Consider the following 18,818-nt stretch of genomic DNA (forward strand, 5'->3'; position numbering starts at 1 on the left):
ATATACATGACCACCAGGATTGATTCCTTATTTCTCTTTCGAAAAAAAGGAAGAGACATAATCATTTACAGTGAGCACCATCATCCGAGCATTGCTATTTATAAATATTAGTTGACATTGACTTGGTTCTATTAGTCTGCGACCCTTGCCACGGTCAATAATGATTGTTGATGTCCCATTCATTGTATCCTTTAGTCAATTGTTTTGCAATACTAGGCCTATGCAATGTTTTGTTATGAATAAGCTTGAATTGAAATGAAAAATATTTAGGTGTTTACGTTCGTTAGATAGACACAAGAAGCGTGTCAAATGAGTTTATTTCTCCTGACTTTGAACAGTATATATGCAACCTTGTGGAAGATGGACCTTATATTATAGAACAGGTTTCCTTTCTCTTCAGAAAACAAAATGTTGGTACTACAGTATGCACGGGAAAATGTTTTTATGAAAATAAAACAAAAACTATCTCTGGCTAGCAACCATATCGAGACTCATACTAACGATATGCCCTTGATAACAATTATGATCTGTCTGTGAAGATCCAGTTTTTACTAGCCAATGAAAGTAAAAATTTAAAGCATTATGGACAAAGATTGAGTCAATGTGTCGTCAACTAGGGAAACCGGGAATATTTTCAAAAGGGAAAGAAATCCTGATGGTGGTCCCTTATGAAAGCATACATAAAACATACATACAGTATTTGCAGTACAGTAACTTGACAATAAAAAGACACATTCGTAGATAACGTTTCTACAAGCTTGGACATTGCTTTTGGGCTCTGGGTTTATAAACCATACAGTGACGAATCAAGTGAATAGAAAAATATAAACTTTTTGAACAAAAATGATTTGCACATTTGTAGAATTTCATTTGCACGTTCAACGTCAAAACTAATCGTTTCCACATTTACCGGCGTGACGTTTGCACATACAGATTAGCACATTTGAGGTTATTTGCACATTTAAAGGCCATCACAACCGCACCGGAATACCTTAAATTAATATGTTATATAAACATGAATGTCACCTTCAATTCTGAATAGCTGTAAATGGTTCAAATATACAGTACAGATAGGTCGTGAAATTATACGACCCATGTTAACAAATTGTTAGATATGATGACGTCATTAAAATGAAAATGGTGGTAGCCCATAAGAAGGCTGTATGAGCAAGATTGAGAAAATCTGACACAGCCTATAAAGCGAAATACGCTCTGTTGAACTGATAATCTATAACGAAAAAGACAAAAATCCTATTTTAAACATTAAGGTGGCCAATGATGACAAATGTCCAGTTTAGGTTTTAAAAATAGATATGCGACATGTATACAATCAAAAACGTCAACCAGACTGCTTGTTGAAAAACATATTCGTTAAAACAACAATATTTTACGAATTGCGTCGATTTTATGATTTGTAACTTTGCAAGTTTAGTGTGACTGATTGTAAACTGGTTGTAGTGCTCTTGGATAGTGGAGCAATTAGATTGCGCATACGATTTCTATATGGGTTTGTTTTGTTGTTGATCCTTATTAAAACTGTAAATACCTTCAGTGGCTGTCTTAATATTTGTTTTTGTTCCACAAGTCTCATGTAGTATCGATAATGGTGGTTTCATTCAACATTCATTACATTTTTATTTTTGTTGATACAAAGAATAATCTTGATTATGTTTAATATCCCAAATTGGTTTATTTAGATTACTTACCGGTTGATTACTACTTGTTAAGATTATTTTCTTAACCATAACACACAATGGTCACTCACAAAACTATGTCTATCATGCTCATCAATAAACATAATTTGTCAAGGATTTTGAGCATAACATAAACATGTAGTCTATCGTGCTTTGTTGATTATTTCTTTGCTATGTTATTTTTTAAACCAGTTGTCAAGTACTTACTTGCTACGTTTTGGCTATTTTCAGAAGTTACCATTTATTTTTAAATATCCATTTGAAACCAGATGATTTTTCTTGAGAATCTATGTTATTTTACCTTCACAAAAATAGTACTATTAATTAAGGTTGTTAACTTAGAATTTTTAGTAAATTGTATCAACGTACACCGGTGTATTAAAAAAAATATTATACAGTAAAGTTATTGCGATATAAACGGCCTATAAAAAGTTATTAACGAAACTAACCACAGGAAGAAGGAAAGCCTTTGATGGCTGACGTCGTACGGTTTTAGCACTTCCGTTAATAACCAATGACGAGCATACAATACAAGAATATTTGTACGTGTAGATGGTCATATGGAGGTTTATACCTCCATGTTCATATATTCATCATTATGCGACAAAATTGTCAAGAGGCTTAGAAGAACTCGATGACCACAGAAGAAATAAACAAAGTGTCTGTATTGTTTTTTAAAGGTCAAATCTATCAATTGGAACAATGAGTTAAATAATCGGAAATAAAAACGTAATTGTTTATTGCGGTTTGTTTATCCTGATCTTTAAGAGGAAATGATGTGTTGGAAAGAAATGAAGTAACAGTTAAATAATCATACAGATATACTATATTCAAGTTAGACCTCCATGTTTACCGTACCGAGTTTCATGTTATACTGTATTATATAAATCTTTTAAAATAATTATTTAAAATTAAATTGAATAATAGAATGAATAAAACACAATAATACACAAACACAAATCATAATTTCCATGCGTAGTTTTATCAATAACTTATTTAAATAGTCTCACAACCAACGATGGGCTATATCATCGTAAAATAACAAGATGATAACATATTGAAACTCAAGTAGATTGTATGTTTATAAGAGTAAAATCATATGAATAACTATTGACAATAAAACAATAATCATATTCATCCAGAATAATATATTATTAATGTATAATACTATTATGATCATCATAACAAATTATTTTATTTAAAAAAATGTATGATAATGAAAACTATAAGTTAAATAAGATGAAAAACTTAATTAGTATGGTAACACGTTAACATATCTTGCATTTCACTCTCCTCAACAATTAAGTCTGTACAGCACGCAACTTCATTCATACTGAACACTTAAATACTGTAGTTACAATAATACATCTACTGTAACACAACTCATTGGAGATAATTACTGTATAAAGTATTAATAAAGTGTAGTGTGACCACTTCCTTTACTCCACAATATTACTGTATACATTTTCAATGTATTTCATGAAATGTTTTAATATATTAAGCATTTAAACATAGATTAATATACATTAGGTAAATACATTGATAAATTGGATTATTACTCGTGATTTCATTATAGCCTGTAAACAAAAATATGATTTGTAAAATTGCTAATCATCATATCAATCCAAATATAATAAAATTCTATAACCTAAATAAAAATAGTGCAAGCATGCACAAGAATGCTAATATAAAATCTGATTAGGTTTATTAAAATCTGATTAGGTTTATTAAGATTTCAGTTGAACGGGTTGTAATTCATTGTTATCACTGGGGTCACATAAACTAGCCAATAAAATGAAAATGATCAATAACAACAAAGGCACCGTTGAAATATTTCTTACATATTGAATACAATGTGAATACATTTTTTTAATGACACAAATTAACTACAGTAGAATAATAAACTATAAATATAATTGTATGCACAACTTGAAAACAGACAACAATCAAGGCACAGTTGATCTCCTCCTCAAAACTCTATGCAACACCTTAACAACATCCACTCACCATCTAAAAACCCTGTCGAATTTCTTTGTATTAATTTTACTAAAAAATTAAATGTCTGTACATATGGACATAATTTACATAGTATTTACATATTGTATGCAGTAAATGCAAAACAAACCATAGATATTAAACAAACACACTGTATATTTTATAATGTTTCCCAAGCAATGTTAAATAACAAAAAGGTATATGAAACAATATTATACAATACATTCTAAATATTTTGATCATATTAAGCTCTTAATATGTAAATATGACAATAAAAATAACACTATGCAATGACTTTGTTTAAAAAAATGATTGTGATTTTTTGATTATAGAATATATTATATTGGCATGCCTTAACAGAAGTTAAACCAATATAAAATATGTGGATTGTAAACATGGTAAAGTCCTCCAAATATTATCAGATAATGAATTATAAATAATAAATAACAATGATTAATATTAAGATACAAGATAGGTAAAGCTGGTAAAATACATCAGTTCAAAAAAGCCAAAACGAAAGACAACCATTGTATTGTAAATATTAATGCAAAAGCAATAAATAATATTAGAGTAGTATAATGATGTCTTTTAATACAAAATTAATATTAGTACTAAAATCTTTCTCAGCTGATACAGTGATTTTGTATTCCAGGCTGTTCAATAATGAGAAAAATAAATAAATTGATATCACTTTAAATCAGTAGATAACTAAATATATTTGGAAGAATTGTTTTAATCTTCTATTAAGACTACTACTACTACTACTACTACTATTTTTCTCCTACCACTACTCCTACTACTAGTAAAAAGGCAATACTGTACTATAATATTGATATAATATATGTCCACATCATTTATAAAATGTAATTACAACAAAGAATTTAACCAATCTTTACAAAATGAATCAAATATTAGATGTTTAATTGCATAAAAATAAGTTCAAGCCCTGCTGTTTTACTGTACTTCTTATCAAATAAAAAATATATAAAAGTCATAAAAGTATATAAGCTTTGTACGATAAACAATAAACTTTTAGTTGCATCATGGAGCTATATTATAGCTCCATGGTGGTATATTTTAAATTTTAAATCTACTCACATTATTACTATGTACCACGCAAATCTCTTGATTTACTATTAAAAATAAATTCAAGAGCCACGTGTAACTAAACATATATCACTTTCATATAAAAAAATATAGCATTAGGCCTACAACTTTACATATGATTAAATCTGCCAGGGGCTATGCACATCCATTAGTCAACTGGACCTACAAGAGCACCATATAAAACAGTGACGCTTGGATGATGCTTGAAATAAATGTAAACAACTATTCAAGATGTCTTGAAATGGTCAAATATTTATTTACATTTTTTTTAAAGCCATAGGCCTATATTGTGTTTTAAAATTACTGTTTATTGGAACATTTACATAGTAAAAAAGATAATTAGTTTAAATAGAAACATAAAGACATTTTTTTTTAATCTGAGAAAGACTGAGGATCATCCTTGAAGACAAACATTTTTGAAAACATGTAAAAAATGAATACAAATAAGAAAAGGTATTGAGTTGTCAAAGGCTATGTTTACAAAATTGTTAATCTCCCGGAACATGCTGCTGGCACTAGAAATTTTGAATCTAGTTAGCCAGTTGGTCATAAAAACCAAACAACATCAGATAAAATGTTAGTGTGAAAGTGGCACGATTTGCATAGAATTCTCATAAAATTACCTTTATATCTGAAAGGTCACTACACAGGACTGGTGTGTACCCTGCAAATTTGCCAGGTCAACTCTGGCTCCGAAGCCTCCCCTTAAATCCAGTCATTAAAAACTAGATATGGTAATGATTAATGATAGTTAATAAACCCGCAGATGTTTCATCATCATATATTACAAGTACAACAAATGTTATTACGCATTAAAACTGTTTGCCTTGGAAACATATTTCAGAAAAATTGCTGATAACCACAGTGTATGTTTATCACTCTTTGGCATGAATAGAGTAAAGCTCAACAATACTAACTAGCCATACAGAAAGTTAATAGGAAAACTGGATACTGAATACGGTACATACATGGCAGTTTTTAGCAGCATATCTACACACATAATAAATGCAATATACAAACAGTATATATCGTATACTCAAATCATAAAATGTATCTACAGTATTTCTCAACTTCAATTGCATAGGTTGTGATCAATGTAGTTTACACAGTGTGTATGATATTAAGTATTGATGTATTTAAAATACAACAGTATTCAAACTATAAATTTACACCTGATGGCAATGATATATTTTTAATACGTTAACAAACATAAAAATGAGTTGCTTTCTATAGACAAAGTATCATGACCAACATCCAGAGCATACTGAACTAAATTCCCGAAACGAGGTAAATATTTCCAATTGTTATGAATGAGTAATGCCAAATTATTCAAACTGATTTATTTTATATCAGGTGGTTAATTTTGAAGCAAATAATATCACATCTTTATGTCAATTGTCATGCCACAGTTTTAAAAAGCTAACTCATACAAAATCAGTGAGTGCATTCAGGTACTGAATTTAAGCTTTATGAAATCAAGAGACATTAAGCCATTTGTGAATAGGCAAATAGTTTTACAGATTAAATTGTATTACTTTACAAATTTCATTGTAGATTTTGCACTCTTTTAGTGACTTAATAATAAACATTGATGTAGCTGTCAGAAATAATTAAAACCTGGAAGACCAACACAAGGAGGTAAGCAACATAAATGGTTTCTTTTAAATTCAGTACTTAAACCCTTACATCTGGACAAATTATACAAATATTTAAAACAATGAATTTCATATTACATTATTAGAAATACTCAGTCAGGAAAAAGTTCACTCAAAAGAAAAACCATAACAATCATATTTCAGTCCCTAACTAAATGTAACTTAACTTAGAGATAAATAATGCCTAATAAAAATGTTGCATTAAATTTATGTAATAAGGTACAGTTGGATATTTTTTATCAGTTACTGTAGAATCAAGTATACTGTACTGTAGATACAAACAGATGCACAATCAACCCTCTTCCCTTCTACCACCATAACCACCATCATAACCTATACTATTTTTTGGTTTAGTATCTCGTGCGATTGAGTCGACATTTAAATGGACCTCTGTACATCTGTAAAACACCAATGTCAGACATTATTGATATCTGTTTGCATATTACGCTGGATTTCATTGGCACTGTCAATGAGCTACATGTTTGCTTCCACATATCCCACACTTGACACCAACTTTATGGCAAACTCTCAGTGGTAGGTAGCATAAAAGACAAGGTATGCACAGGGATATTGCAGAAAGAGCAGTCCATTTCTTACAACATCCCTCTTGTCGTGGGTCACATGAACAGCCTTCAGCATAGTCATTTTCACCATCTGAACAACAATGATATTGCAAACCCTCTGCCAAGCAATAGCAAGTTACTTTTTCAATACAGTGTAAAGCACTATCAGGCGCATATTGGCATTGCCCTCTTTTGTTCTGACTTGGATCAAACACATTTGTACAATGGACACAGTGTTCTTGTCGCACTTTAGGGTCTATTTTAAAGTTTTTATTGGGTAATGGTGGCACCTGTAGTAGACTTTTTGGCTGAGTTGAAATAGAGTGTCTATCGGTAAACTTTGTAGTATTTAACGTTGGGTAACTGTAGTCATGTCGACTGGGACAATTTTTTACAAATTGTACATAAGAATCCTTTGGTCCACTAGACACTTTACATGGTTGTTGTTCATGCATCGACTGCCATTCTTGGTGACTTTTGACCCAACATTTATTTTTCTCCATCCTATGTCTCGATAAGTAATGAACTCTATGCAGATATTCATACTGATTATTGTCACTACGCCTTGGAGGTTTTGTAATAACGCTTTTTAGCGTACTTGTATAATTATCTGATGAACGTGAAGTGAACAAGGTTGGTGTGTTTTGGTAGTCATGAACATGACTTGGTGATAATAAGGGTTCAACTGCCTGTAGAGGAAAAAAAAAATTAAGTTAGTAATGATAAATATTGAAAGACGAATACACAGAATGTGTCATCAGTTATAGTATAAAGAGGTCTACTGACAACCTTAAAGTTTAGTTTGCAGATCCACAATGTTTTCCCAAGTCTAAAAGGCCTTTTTAAATTTCTACAGTTTCAAGCCCTCGTCTTGAGTGTAAAAATTGATTTCAAACATCATCACAGAGGACTGCACAATTTTTTAACCTTTTTTTTCTAATCCTCAAAGTGAAAATTAAATTTGGTCTAATTTCTTAAGATCTGCTTTAAACGTCAATTTAACGACTCATTAAGATATTGTCCCCCTGAAAAAATAATAACACATCTTTTGTTAAATATGTCATTTTAATGTAACATAATAGTTATCCACTTTGACCAAAAATTGGATCGAAAGAAAATGTATTTACCTGAAAAAAATGTAATTTTAAGCAAAAAAAGATTGTCAAACTGGCTGCCAGCCAATGGGTTTTTGCTTGAATTTAACCATTTATTTTGTCATTTTATTAGTGAAAACATAATTTTTTTCCTATGGAAGTGATTAACTTTTCTAAAACTACAGAATAGCATATTCAAAATCAATACATCTTTAAGTGGTAAAATTGTAATTTAGCATGTATACAATGCAAACAGAGATGTACTGAAACTTGGGATTGAAAGCAGACAAGTTATACAATTTGTTTGTGTAGTTTGAAAAGGACTTTTAGGACTATTGATTTCAATATGAAACAAACAATATGAAGAAACGTGTTAATTTACTTTGCTTCATCAAGAAAAGCACCTTACATGGTGACTGTGCCTGAGATTGTGCCATTAACTTGTTTAAATATCTGTATATCCAGAGACATGAAAAAATGCCTCTGGATACTATAAGTACAGCATTCTGTGTGTGAAATAAAATTCAATTCATAGAAACTTACAACAAAAACATCATCATCACCAAGTTCAGTATCTGTAACCTGATTTGTTGATGACTCCGTTGAAGAACCTGTAAAACAAATTGAACAAGATATTGATATAAAAATATTATAGATACCATAAAACATAGCAAAAAAAAATTGATTTAATTTTGTCATTGCTAAAAGATTGATACTGAACAATACTGTAGTTGTTTTATTAGAAAACCTCAGAGATTTCAAAAAGACATTCCTTTCCGTGTCGGCCACTTGGAGACACTTCGGCCCATATTTGTTTGTCGGCTACCACATAATGTATATATTATTGCTACTAAATTATTCGCATAATTACTGTAGGCACAGTGATGTTTCTTCATAGGCCACACATAATAGGTTATATCACTTTCCTAAATTTTTAGGATAAAAACTAAACAAACGCAAAAAATAACAGTAATTTGACGTTTCAGCGACCATGTTTCGTGAGTTGTTGCGTCGCGTATCAACTACGCAACCTTCTCTGTTGTTTACCGCCATGGCTGGATATACAAATACCATGCCAGGCCGGCAAATAAAAACAGTGTGTTTAGTCTCAGCAGCCGGCCAACCGTATCAACTGATCGAATCGTTGAAGTTTTAATTAATTCCACCGATCTAGAATAGAATAGATTTTGTAAATCACGTTTAGCACAGTGAGTAAAACTCCATGGCCATTAGTATCAAACCTTAGTACAATCGAGTTTGAATCTGCAAAATGTGTAAATAATAAGTATAAACTCTTAAAGCAAAACAATCAGAACTAGACCACAATTTAACTAAAAATGTAGGAAAATAGGTAACAAAAAATGCCACACAAAAAAATAGTAAAATATAAAAACCCTTGAAATAAAAAAAAATGAATAAAAATAAAACACACAAACAAAAATGAATCCAACATAAAAACAACAATTATGGAAAACAATTAACAATGTGTTAATGTCGTGTTTCCACAACAATGTATTTTTCATTGATTTATGTCCAGTTTTTTGTTTTATCAAATAATACACCCAAAATATTAAATATAATTTGGTATTTTACATTTGTTAGTGTCTGCTAATCGACTACTACCACCATGTGTACTTTTTTGTGTTGATTTAAAGTCCATAACTGTAGTTTTATTATTGAATACACTTAATTCTAAAAATTACCAATTCAAATGTTATCATTGGGTCTGTTTCTGCTGAAAAAATAAAAATAATCAATTTTTTCTAAGTACCACAAACCACAGAAATGATCGCGTTGCAACTGAAAATGTTCTCCGACGTTAATCGGTTATCGCTTTTTAAAAATCACGTCATCCATACCCACAGCGCAGTTTAAGTTATGGAAGGCCGATGAGAGTTGGTTTGTTTACATCGTATCGCTGCCTAAAACTCTCACATGTAGGATTAAAAATTGAACTCGTAAAGCTATATTATTTGTAAAATAAACATCTAGTAGACTAGGCCTACTACCGTACCACATACAACAGAATAATGATGTTACATTTTTAAAGGTACGTCGGCGAGAAAAGTTCGTTTCGCCGTTCAGCGTTGGTGCTACTCTAGGGCCCAGCTAGGCTATATATTTCTACCGAAACAACAGGCCTAAAAAAGGATGTGCAAAACATCGTTTAGACTGGACCGGTGGGATGTAACGGTGTACTTTCAATGCAGAATCTTGGAGTTTCTGGGTATAATTCGCGCCCACAAAATAATAAAAATCAAATGTTTAACATTTAATTGTAATTTGGTTCACATCGATGATCGTCATCGTCGAAATAAACAGCATGCTTTGTGAATGAGGGTTGCAATACTCTAGAGGTCAAAGTGCGGTCAATAATCGCTATTTGTGTTGCAGCTCAAAACTGCTCCACAATAATCGGTTAAAACAAGAAATAATCGATTAAAACACGCAATGGATTAAGTATTTTTAATCGGTTATTTTTAATCGGTTATTTTATTTTGCGCTGTTTCTGCTGCCCAAAAATAATCGATTAAAAAAATAAACGGTTAATAATCGATTATTTCTGCTCACCAGAAACAGGCCCATTGAAATGTTTAAACTACCCACTGACAGAGTTCAACGTGCACTACCCTTTCATGTGCATGTTGTGACTTTTTGATGCGCACCCTAGAATAACATTCACACAGGAAAATTACACACAGTCAAAACGTAAGTTCCATATCCAGTATTGCTTTCATTTTTTAGCTTACAGATATTTCAATGTGAAGGGATTGTGCTTAACAAAATCAATGTCTGTAAACCGTTTTTATTCTTGATAAAAAAAATTTTTATTTGTACTTTTATCAGAGTGGACGTGCTTTTATTATACTTAGTCCTCCCACGAAAAGTGTTCTCCCCAGGCATTTGAAGCGTCATGGTGACATGATGCTTTGGTTCTCTACCGCGACGCTTTACAGTTAACCGTAACGCTTTAAACCTTATCCGTGACGGCGAAAATTTTCGTGGCCCTAAATTTTTGTGATTTTACATTTTAAACTATTTTGCAACCTTTTATTTTCGCGATTTGAGTTTTTTTGTGTAATTTGTTGAACCAAATTGGCGAATGTATTTCGCCTCCACGATGAAGATCAAACAACAATTAAATAGCGTCAGTAAAATTACAGAATTAAATATGCCATTGTAAATTTAGGGATGTAAATAAATGTTTTGGCTACACAGTGGGTGAGGCACATGTTTAATAGGCTCTTACTTAGATAGTGAACACCCCCATAATTAATGTAGTTGTACTTAATATTATTTTGCATTGGATGATTAAGTATAAAAGCACAATACTGGATATGGGATATGAAAGTGACAACGTGCATGAGAGGTGCAAGTTTGAAGTATGTCAATCAGTCGGCAGATTAAAATATGTTAATGATAAAATATGAATATGAAATAAGATAGAATAGTAAAACTACAGCTGCTTACGGACACAAAAAGTGTCTAAAAATAAAATTAAATGTTGCACTCAGATTTCTTTTTGGTGTAGATATTTTGTGAAAACACGACACCCATTTGAATAAGTTTTATTTGTGTGTGTGTGTTTTTTTTTTTAGTTCATTTACATTTTTTTCCATGGTTTTTTTATATTTTGCAATTTTTTTTGTGTGAGGTTTCGTATCTTTTTTGCTGGTTTTGTAATTATATTGTGGTCTAGTTTTGATTTTTAGCTTTAACCGTTGATAATTATATATGTCGCGGATTGAACTTGAATGTACTAAAAATTTATATCAATGGCCACAGCGTTTTACTCACTGAGCCAAACCGTGAATTACTGTCATTCTGTTCAAAGAATAGTTGTAATTAATTAAAACTTCAATGACGCGATCATTTCGATACGGTTGACTAAAGACTGTTTTTATAGCAGCCCGGCATGGTATTTTATATCCAACCATGGCGGTACCACTCGGCGGTACACAACAGAGGAGGTTGCATAGTTTATTCAGTGACATAACATTTGATTCGTCAAATTTCTGCTATGTTTTGCCTTTTTTGAGTGTTTATTCTTAAAATTCAAGAAAGTGACAGCCTATCGTGTGCAGCCTATCAATAAACATCAGTGTGCCAAATGTAAGCACATACCGTTCAGTGGTTTTTGGAGGAGATACTGTACGTAAAATACGCGAAAAATTTAGTGGCATTAATATATAGATTTTTAAATTACACCTGAACAAACAATATAAATAATATTTGGGGATCGTAGATGTTTATCGTAATTATTTTATACTGTATTCACTTTTTCCATACTAAGCCAAAGGCCTCAGGGAGCGTGCCCAAATGTTTTTACTCCGTTAAACTTGTTGTAACGCAACTTTTACCGTTATATGCAAGCTAATTTAAATGGGGTTAGGCGTGTTCAGTGAGGCATATCAAGCCCTCCCTTTACTAGCTACTATGCTGTTGTTGTCACTCCATTGTTTAACGCGTAATTAACGGGAGACCGGACATGCTGTTCAGTGTTGCGTAACGATGATTCCAACGCGTTATTAACAGTCCTTGTTATGGTATGTTGTGTGAAATCCTATGATGACTCAAAATAACGGGTTATTAGCAGTCCGGTCATTGTTGTTACAACGCGTTGTAACAACGTATATAATTATATTTATTAAATAATCATGTATAATACTATATCCTAGGCCTACCGTAAAATAAAAATATGTATAGGCCTAGGCCTACACGGTAAAATAAAAATATATAGGTCTAAGCATACTATTTACGATCCGATTCATGGTATTATTTAGCCTGGTACGTCGGGCGACACGTGTCTAAATTTCTAATAGCCGACTTTCACCTGAAAAAAAATACGTATTTTTGATCCCTGGATGTAACATGATATTGACGCGAATACCGCACTACAAAGAGCTAGGCCATGAACGATTCGTTAAAAGTACACCGCCAGACAATCGCGTAGCTATTGTTTAGATTACATACTATAAACAATTAATAACAAAGAAAGCCTAGAAAGATAAGCTCCTCTTGTTAAATAATTTTGCTTTGACTGAGCCATTTTGTGACGGTTTCAACTCTTATCCATAACATTTCATTAATTAAACAATCAAATAGATTTACACTTTAGACAATATTTTTTTAAATAATTTACTGTATCAGTTCAGACTGTGAAGAACATGGATTTCGAAAGGTACACTTTATTTAACGCCAGGAATTCTTCTCACGGAAATGTGCTGATTGCAATCTGCATAAGCAACCAAAGATCCTGTATCTTTCTGGGATTCTGCCTTTTCCCCAGATTTATTGTTATTTGTATATGACATAAAACCTCAGTACTGTGGAATAATGCTACTCTATAAAGGCCTACTGTCATTCAATACTATCGTCCGTTAGCTCGGCGTTTAACGGACACAAACACTCAGTAACCTGTGGAATAATGCTATACTCTGTATGCTGTCATTCAATACTATCGTCCGTTAGATCGGCGTTTAACGGACACAAAAACTCAGTAGATTGTGGAATGATGCTACTCTACTGTAATTCAATACTATCGTCCGTTAGATCGGGCGTTTAACGGACACAAAAACTCAGTAACCTGTGGAATGATGCTATACTCTATATGCTGTCATTCAATACTATCGTCCGTTAGCTAGGCGTTTAACGGACACAAAAACTCAGTAAATTGTGGAATGATGCTACTCTATTGTAATTCAATACTATCGTCCGCCGTTAGCTCGGCGTTTAACGGACACAAAAACTCAATACAGTATACCATGGAGCTATAAAATTGTATAGCTCCATAAGTATACTGTGGAATGATGCTATACTCTATATGCTGTCGGCGTTTAACGGACACAAAAACTCAGTAAACTGTAGAATGATACTACACTCTATATAATAGGCCTACTGTCATTTAATACTATCGTCCGTAAACTCGGCATTTAACGGACTCAAAAACTCAGTAAAACTGTGGAATATGATGCTATATAATACTGTCATTCAATACTATCGTCCGTTAGCTCGGCGTTTAACGGACTCAAAAACCCAGTATACTGTGGAATGATGGTATACTCTATATGCAGCTGTCAATCAACACTATCGTCCGTAAACTCGGCGTTTAACGGACACAAAAACTCAGTAAATTGTGGAATGATGCTATACTCTATCTGTCATTTATTACTATCGTCCGTTAGCTCGGCGTTTAACGGACACAAAAACTCAGTAATATAACCTGTGGAATGATGCTATACTCTATATTATGCTGTCATTTTAATACTATCGTCCGTTAGCTCGGCGTTTAACGGACACAAAAACTCGGTTAGCTCCGGGAATGATGCGTATTCGAATGATGCATAACTGTCATCTATCGTCCGTTAACTCGGCGTTTAACGGAACAACGCACTGAATAGTAAATTCGCGCTTGGTTGAGAGCAAGTAGGGGAATTCCCTTTTTTGCGACGCCTCCCTACTGCAAGAAGGCAATTGCACATTGTTTTTATATATTTATTTTATATATACTGTATAAGTGTTTTGCCGATTACACCATTTAGGCCTACTGTAAATAGATACAATAATTGTTAATGTACACAGTTTTTTTTTTGTATTTTGTAATAAACATGACACCCTTGCAGCAGCATCACGGAGGCTGCCAAAAACACTGTGGTGCGTGTGTACATCGCATCGCAGTGATAAAAAACCATGTGCTTGCTAATAACGTGACGTCATATCGCCCAAAGTTTCATCCTCTGTTTTTGGACACACTCGAGGTCAGCGATAGTTAAAGTAATAATTTATTTACGTAATACAATAATTGTTAATGTACACAGTTTTTTTAGTATTTTGTAATAAACATGACACCCTTGCAGCAGCATCACGGAGGCTGGCCAAAAACACTGTGGTGCGTGTTGTACATCGCTTCGCGGTGATAAAAAACCATGTGCTTGCTAATAACGTGACGTCATATCGCCCAAAGTTTCCTCCTCTGTTTTTGGACACACTTAACTCGCGCGGCAGCTACAGTCAGTAAATGTTTTAGCTCTAGATAGACGGCGACCGGTTTCTATATTGTTTGGTCCATACCATCGTCCATAAAGGCTATACATGCTGATACTATCGATACGACAGTCTGGGTTTTATCCGTGTTTACAATTTTGCCATTTTTTTTCTTCGGTCAAGTGTACGGGGTAAAAAATAAAAAAGGAATTAACGTCAAACATGCTAAACAAAAAATTAGTATATTATAGGAATCTTCTATAAGTTGAAAATGTTCAACAAAAATTGTGGAATTGTAGATGCTGATAATTTAATGTTGGGTAAGGTTGTTTTAACAGCATTTTTTTTTTTTGCCGTCGAAATGACGGTTTACCACAGCATCATCTGCAGTTTCAAGGCCCTTTCTACAGCAATTGCCGTCGATCTTCATATTATTATTAGATATTATTGTATTGAACTCTGTAATGTGTGGTGTGATATTGTCAGTACAAGGGTCCGTTAAATGAGCGTTTAACGAATATAAAAACGATCTGTTAGGTCGGCGTTTAACGGACGAAAACAACGGACGTTGTTCTTCCGTTGTACGCGTTAGATAGTAAATTCAATTTCATTGTACAGTATTAACCATGATACGCTCTGCTGAGTACAGACCGCCCAACTCATTAACGTTTTGCATATTATTAACGCATTTAAAAGTCTATTAACGGAGTAAAAACATTTGGGCACGCTCCCTAATCGACCGATCAAATTTTGCGAGCCATTTATTTTCATGATCGTTGTTCAATCGCGAAAATAAAGAATACATTTTGGGCTTTACAGTAGTTGAACAGTCAGTTCCCTAGAACAGGGCCCCTAACAGATGGCAATAGAATAATTATTTCGGCACAGCATGTTGGGAAGCCTGGGGCATTCCTCTATTATAGACATGCTAAACTCTGAAGACCAATTTAATTACTGCTTTGACACAACAGGCAGGCATTCTTCATCAAATTGATCTGACAGTGGTATGGTTGGAATTTCCTGTTACCTTACATCCAAACACAATTTCTACTTCCTATTTTTTAATGAAAAACCATTTCTTAACTGAACAATAAACAACAATTTTTAACAATGTTATAATCCAATATGTTGTTCAATAATATAAAGAAGGTCTATTAGTAGTACTGTAGTAGTCACACACTAACAACCACCGTTATTTTTCATGAAGTTTGGCAAGTAAAAAAATACATGTTTTAATACCAGTTCATACATGTACATAAACCAGTTTGGAGAGTGACAGCTCTCTATAGCCTTACATACTGTAGGGTGCTGAAAAGAACATTGTTGACACTTATAGACCTGTGTCATTTCAGCCGCAAAATGTAAATGTGTATGAAACTATGAATCGTTTGTGTTTTACCAACCAATGTTTAGTAGGCATTCTCTTATAATAGGTATTGCTAAATCAATGGTAGACTAACTAGTGGAATTGAAGCATTGTCCGTGTTTTACTATGTTGAATTAATGAAGCCTAAACAACTTGATCTGCATGAGAAGAGATAGACAAATAAGGTTTTCTCAGAGAGGAATACTAACATCCGGCATTTACAATAACCTATACAGATCCATTGAAATTCAGTTGATTGGATCAATAGGCTAGCATTGCTATAATATTCATCAAGGTCTCCAAAAACATGCAGTCAGAGTTTTTGGTTCACAAATTAAAAATAGAACATGCCAAATTATACAGTATAGTATAAACCCTGTATTTTAAATAATAAGGGCGAAGATAAAACAACACTGAATGTATTTTTATTTTCAAACTAGTATTAATTAAATAAAAACACATTCTTTTGACTGGGGTGTATTTGGTATTGTTTGTATGAACACTTTAATCAATAAAACAGGCATATAAATGCTTATTGATTGTAATTGTATGGATTTCACATTATTTGCATTATTTCTTAATTTACAGTTAAATTTTTTTTTTCATTACAAAGACTATAAAAGATGTAACATATGCCATCAATAATTATGATGCTATGCTAACGTTAGCCATTTGCGATAATAAATTAACGATTAAATATATTTATTGCAACTTTTGGGTTGAATTATACAAAAATATAAAATTATACTTAAATGAAAATATATCATATCCATCGACAACAAAAATCGATTACACAAAACATCGAAGAACAGACAAAACAGAAGTCAGGGGAAGATACGACTGTGCAGGGATGCTTATGCCTACCACTTGTGAAAAAGACCAAACTTTACAATGAAATTGTTTTATCGTTCCGTTTTTACTTTTGCGAATACACAAATGCCGATTGGAGTTGTCAATTGCCAAAAAATTTGATATTATTCGCAAAACTGGGCCTGGATTCTTTTGCTGTCATGTTTTATACCCCTTTCACACCAAAAGCAAAACTCCAGAGACACTCTGGAGTTGACGCCCCGGTGTTTTGGCGTGAAAGGTAAAATCAAGCAACTTTGGAGTTTAAAACTGCGGGGTTGAACAGCTGAACATTCTCCGGAGAGCGAATAGCAGGGACACCCTGGTGTTTTGGTGTGAAAGGTACCAACATCAAACTCCAGAGTTTTTAGGTCAAAAGGTCATCCTCACCAATCACTCATTGCGGGTCAAGAAAATAAAAAGTAGTATCAATAAAACATTATATTAGGGCTTTCAGTTACGTGACAAATTCCTTCGCAGCGATGTCCTCTGAATCGCGATCATATTACATTACACAGCGTGACCTATCTTCGCAATGGTAAACCGCAGCGTTCCCCATGTGGGACGTATTTTCCGAATTCGTTATTTTCGTCTTGTTTTACTCGGTATTTTTCGTCGCCGCTAGCAGTGTTGTGATTGGTTAAATCTCTTTCGAAAGCTTCCGAAGATTATGTTGTATGCTCGGAGAATCGTTTCCGAACTGAAATATTGAAATCCAAGCGATAGTCGACAGTGAAAAGTTAAAGTCAAAAGTTTACGTCATGTTTTCAGATAGATTTTATTATAAAGCACGCATATTTCACATGTAAGTACATTTATTGATTATTTTAGATTCTTACTGTTTTGTTTTTATAATTTTATATTAATAAATAGAAATGCTAGAGCGAATTTTATAGGATGATGTTATTTTGCGGCGAGACCATATTTCAGCCTCGTGTTTGCGAAAATGACGTTGGGATAGTCCATTTCTGTATAGGGGCAACCTTTTACGTTCGACGAATTATTGATAATTCATTTGATTTTTTTTTTCATGAAATATATAATATAATACTTTTGTATAATTCCGAATTCCAATATATTAATAATGGACAAAAGATACGGTGGAAACAAAAACATGTTTCCGTTTTCTTCCGTTAGACTACCCACGATGAAAATGGTATTGGCCTTGTTTACCTTTTTCGCTGAGCCTACTAGACTTCGTAAATTCTTATTTTTAGCGATATTTGGAAGTAATAATAGTTATTTTTATAATTACTTTGACATATATATCCAGCACTACTAGGCAGTACTGATCTATGTTTGTTAGACTCACGTACATAATTTTTTTTTAATAGTTTTTTACGAAGTCCATCTATATTACTCCCGGCGACTATATGACGTTTTGTTGCGTCGTAGTTCTGTGAATTAGGAAGGCCCAGCCAAGTAGCAGGGCCTAACCTAACTAGGGTAAAGCATTACCAATACTATCGTAATGTTATGTTAATTGTAATTGGTGTCTATTTTGTTTTTAA

The 18,818-nt window shown here is 32.9% G+C and overlaps 1 protein-coding gene across 1 annotated transcript in view; it reads right to left on the reverse strand.

The window, feature by feature from the left end:
- Positions 1 to 2,669: 2,669 nt before the first annotated feature.
- The window catches only part of LOC140060359 (sprouty-related, EVH1 domain-containing protein 2-like), a 49,640-nt gene continuing 33,491 nt past the window's right edge, over positions 2,670 to 18,818 (reverse strand). The window contains exons 4-5 of the mRNA XM_072106532.1: positions 8,652 to 8,719; positions 2,670 to 7,703 (exon numbers count right to left, since the gene is read on the reverse strand). Coding sequence (XP_071962633.1) covers positions 6,918 to 7,703; positions 8,652 to 8,719 — 854 coding nt within the window. The 3' untranslated portion in view covers positions 2,670 to 6,917. The remainder of the gene's footprint in view (positions 7,704 to 8,651; positions 8,720 to 18,818) is intronic.

Source organism: Antedon mediterranea, chromosome 10 (genome assembly GCF_964355755.1).
Source record: "Antedon mediterranea chromosome 10, ecAntMedi1.1, whole genome shotgun sequence".
NCBI classification, from domain to species: domain Eukaryota; kingdom Metazoa; phylum Echinodermata; class Crinoidea; order Comatulida; family Antedonidae; genus Antedon; species Antedon mediterranea.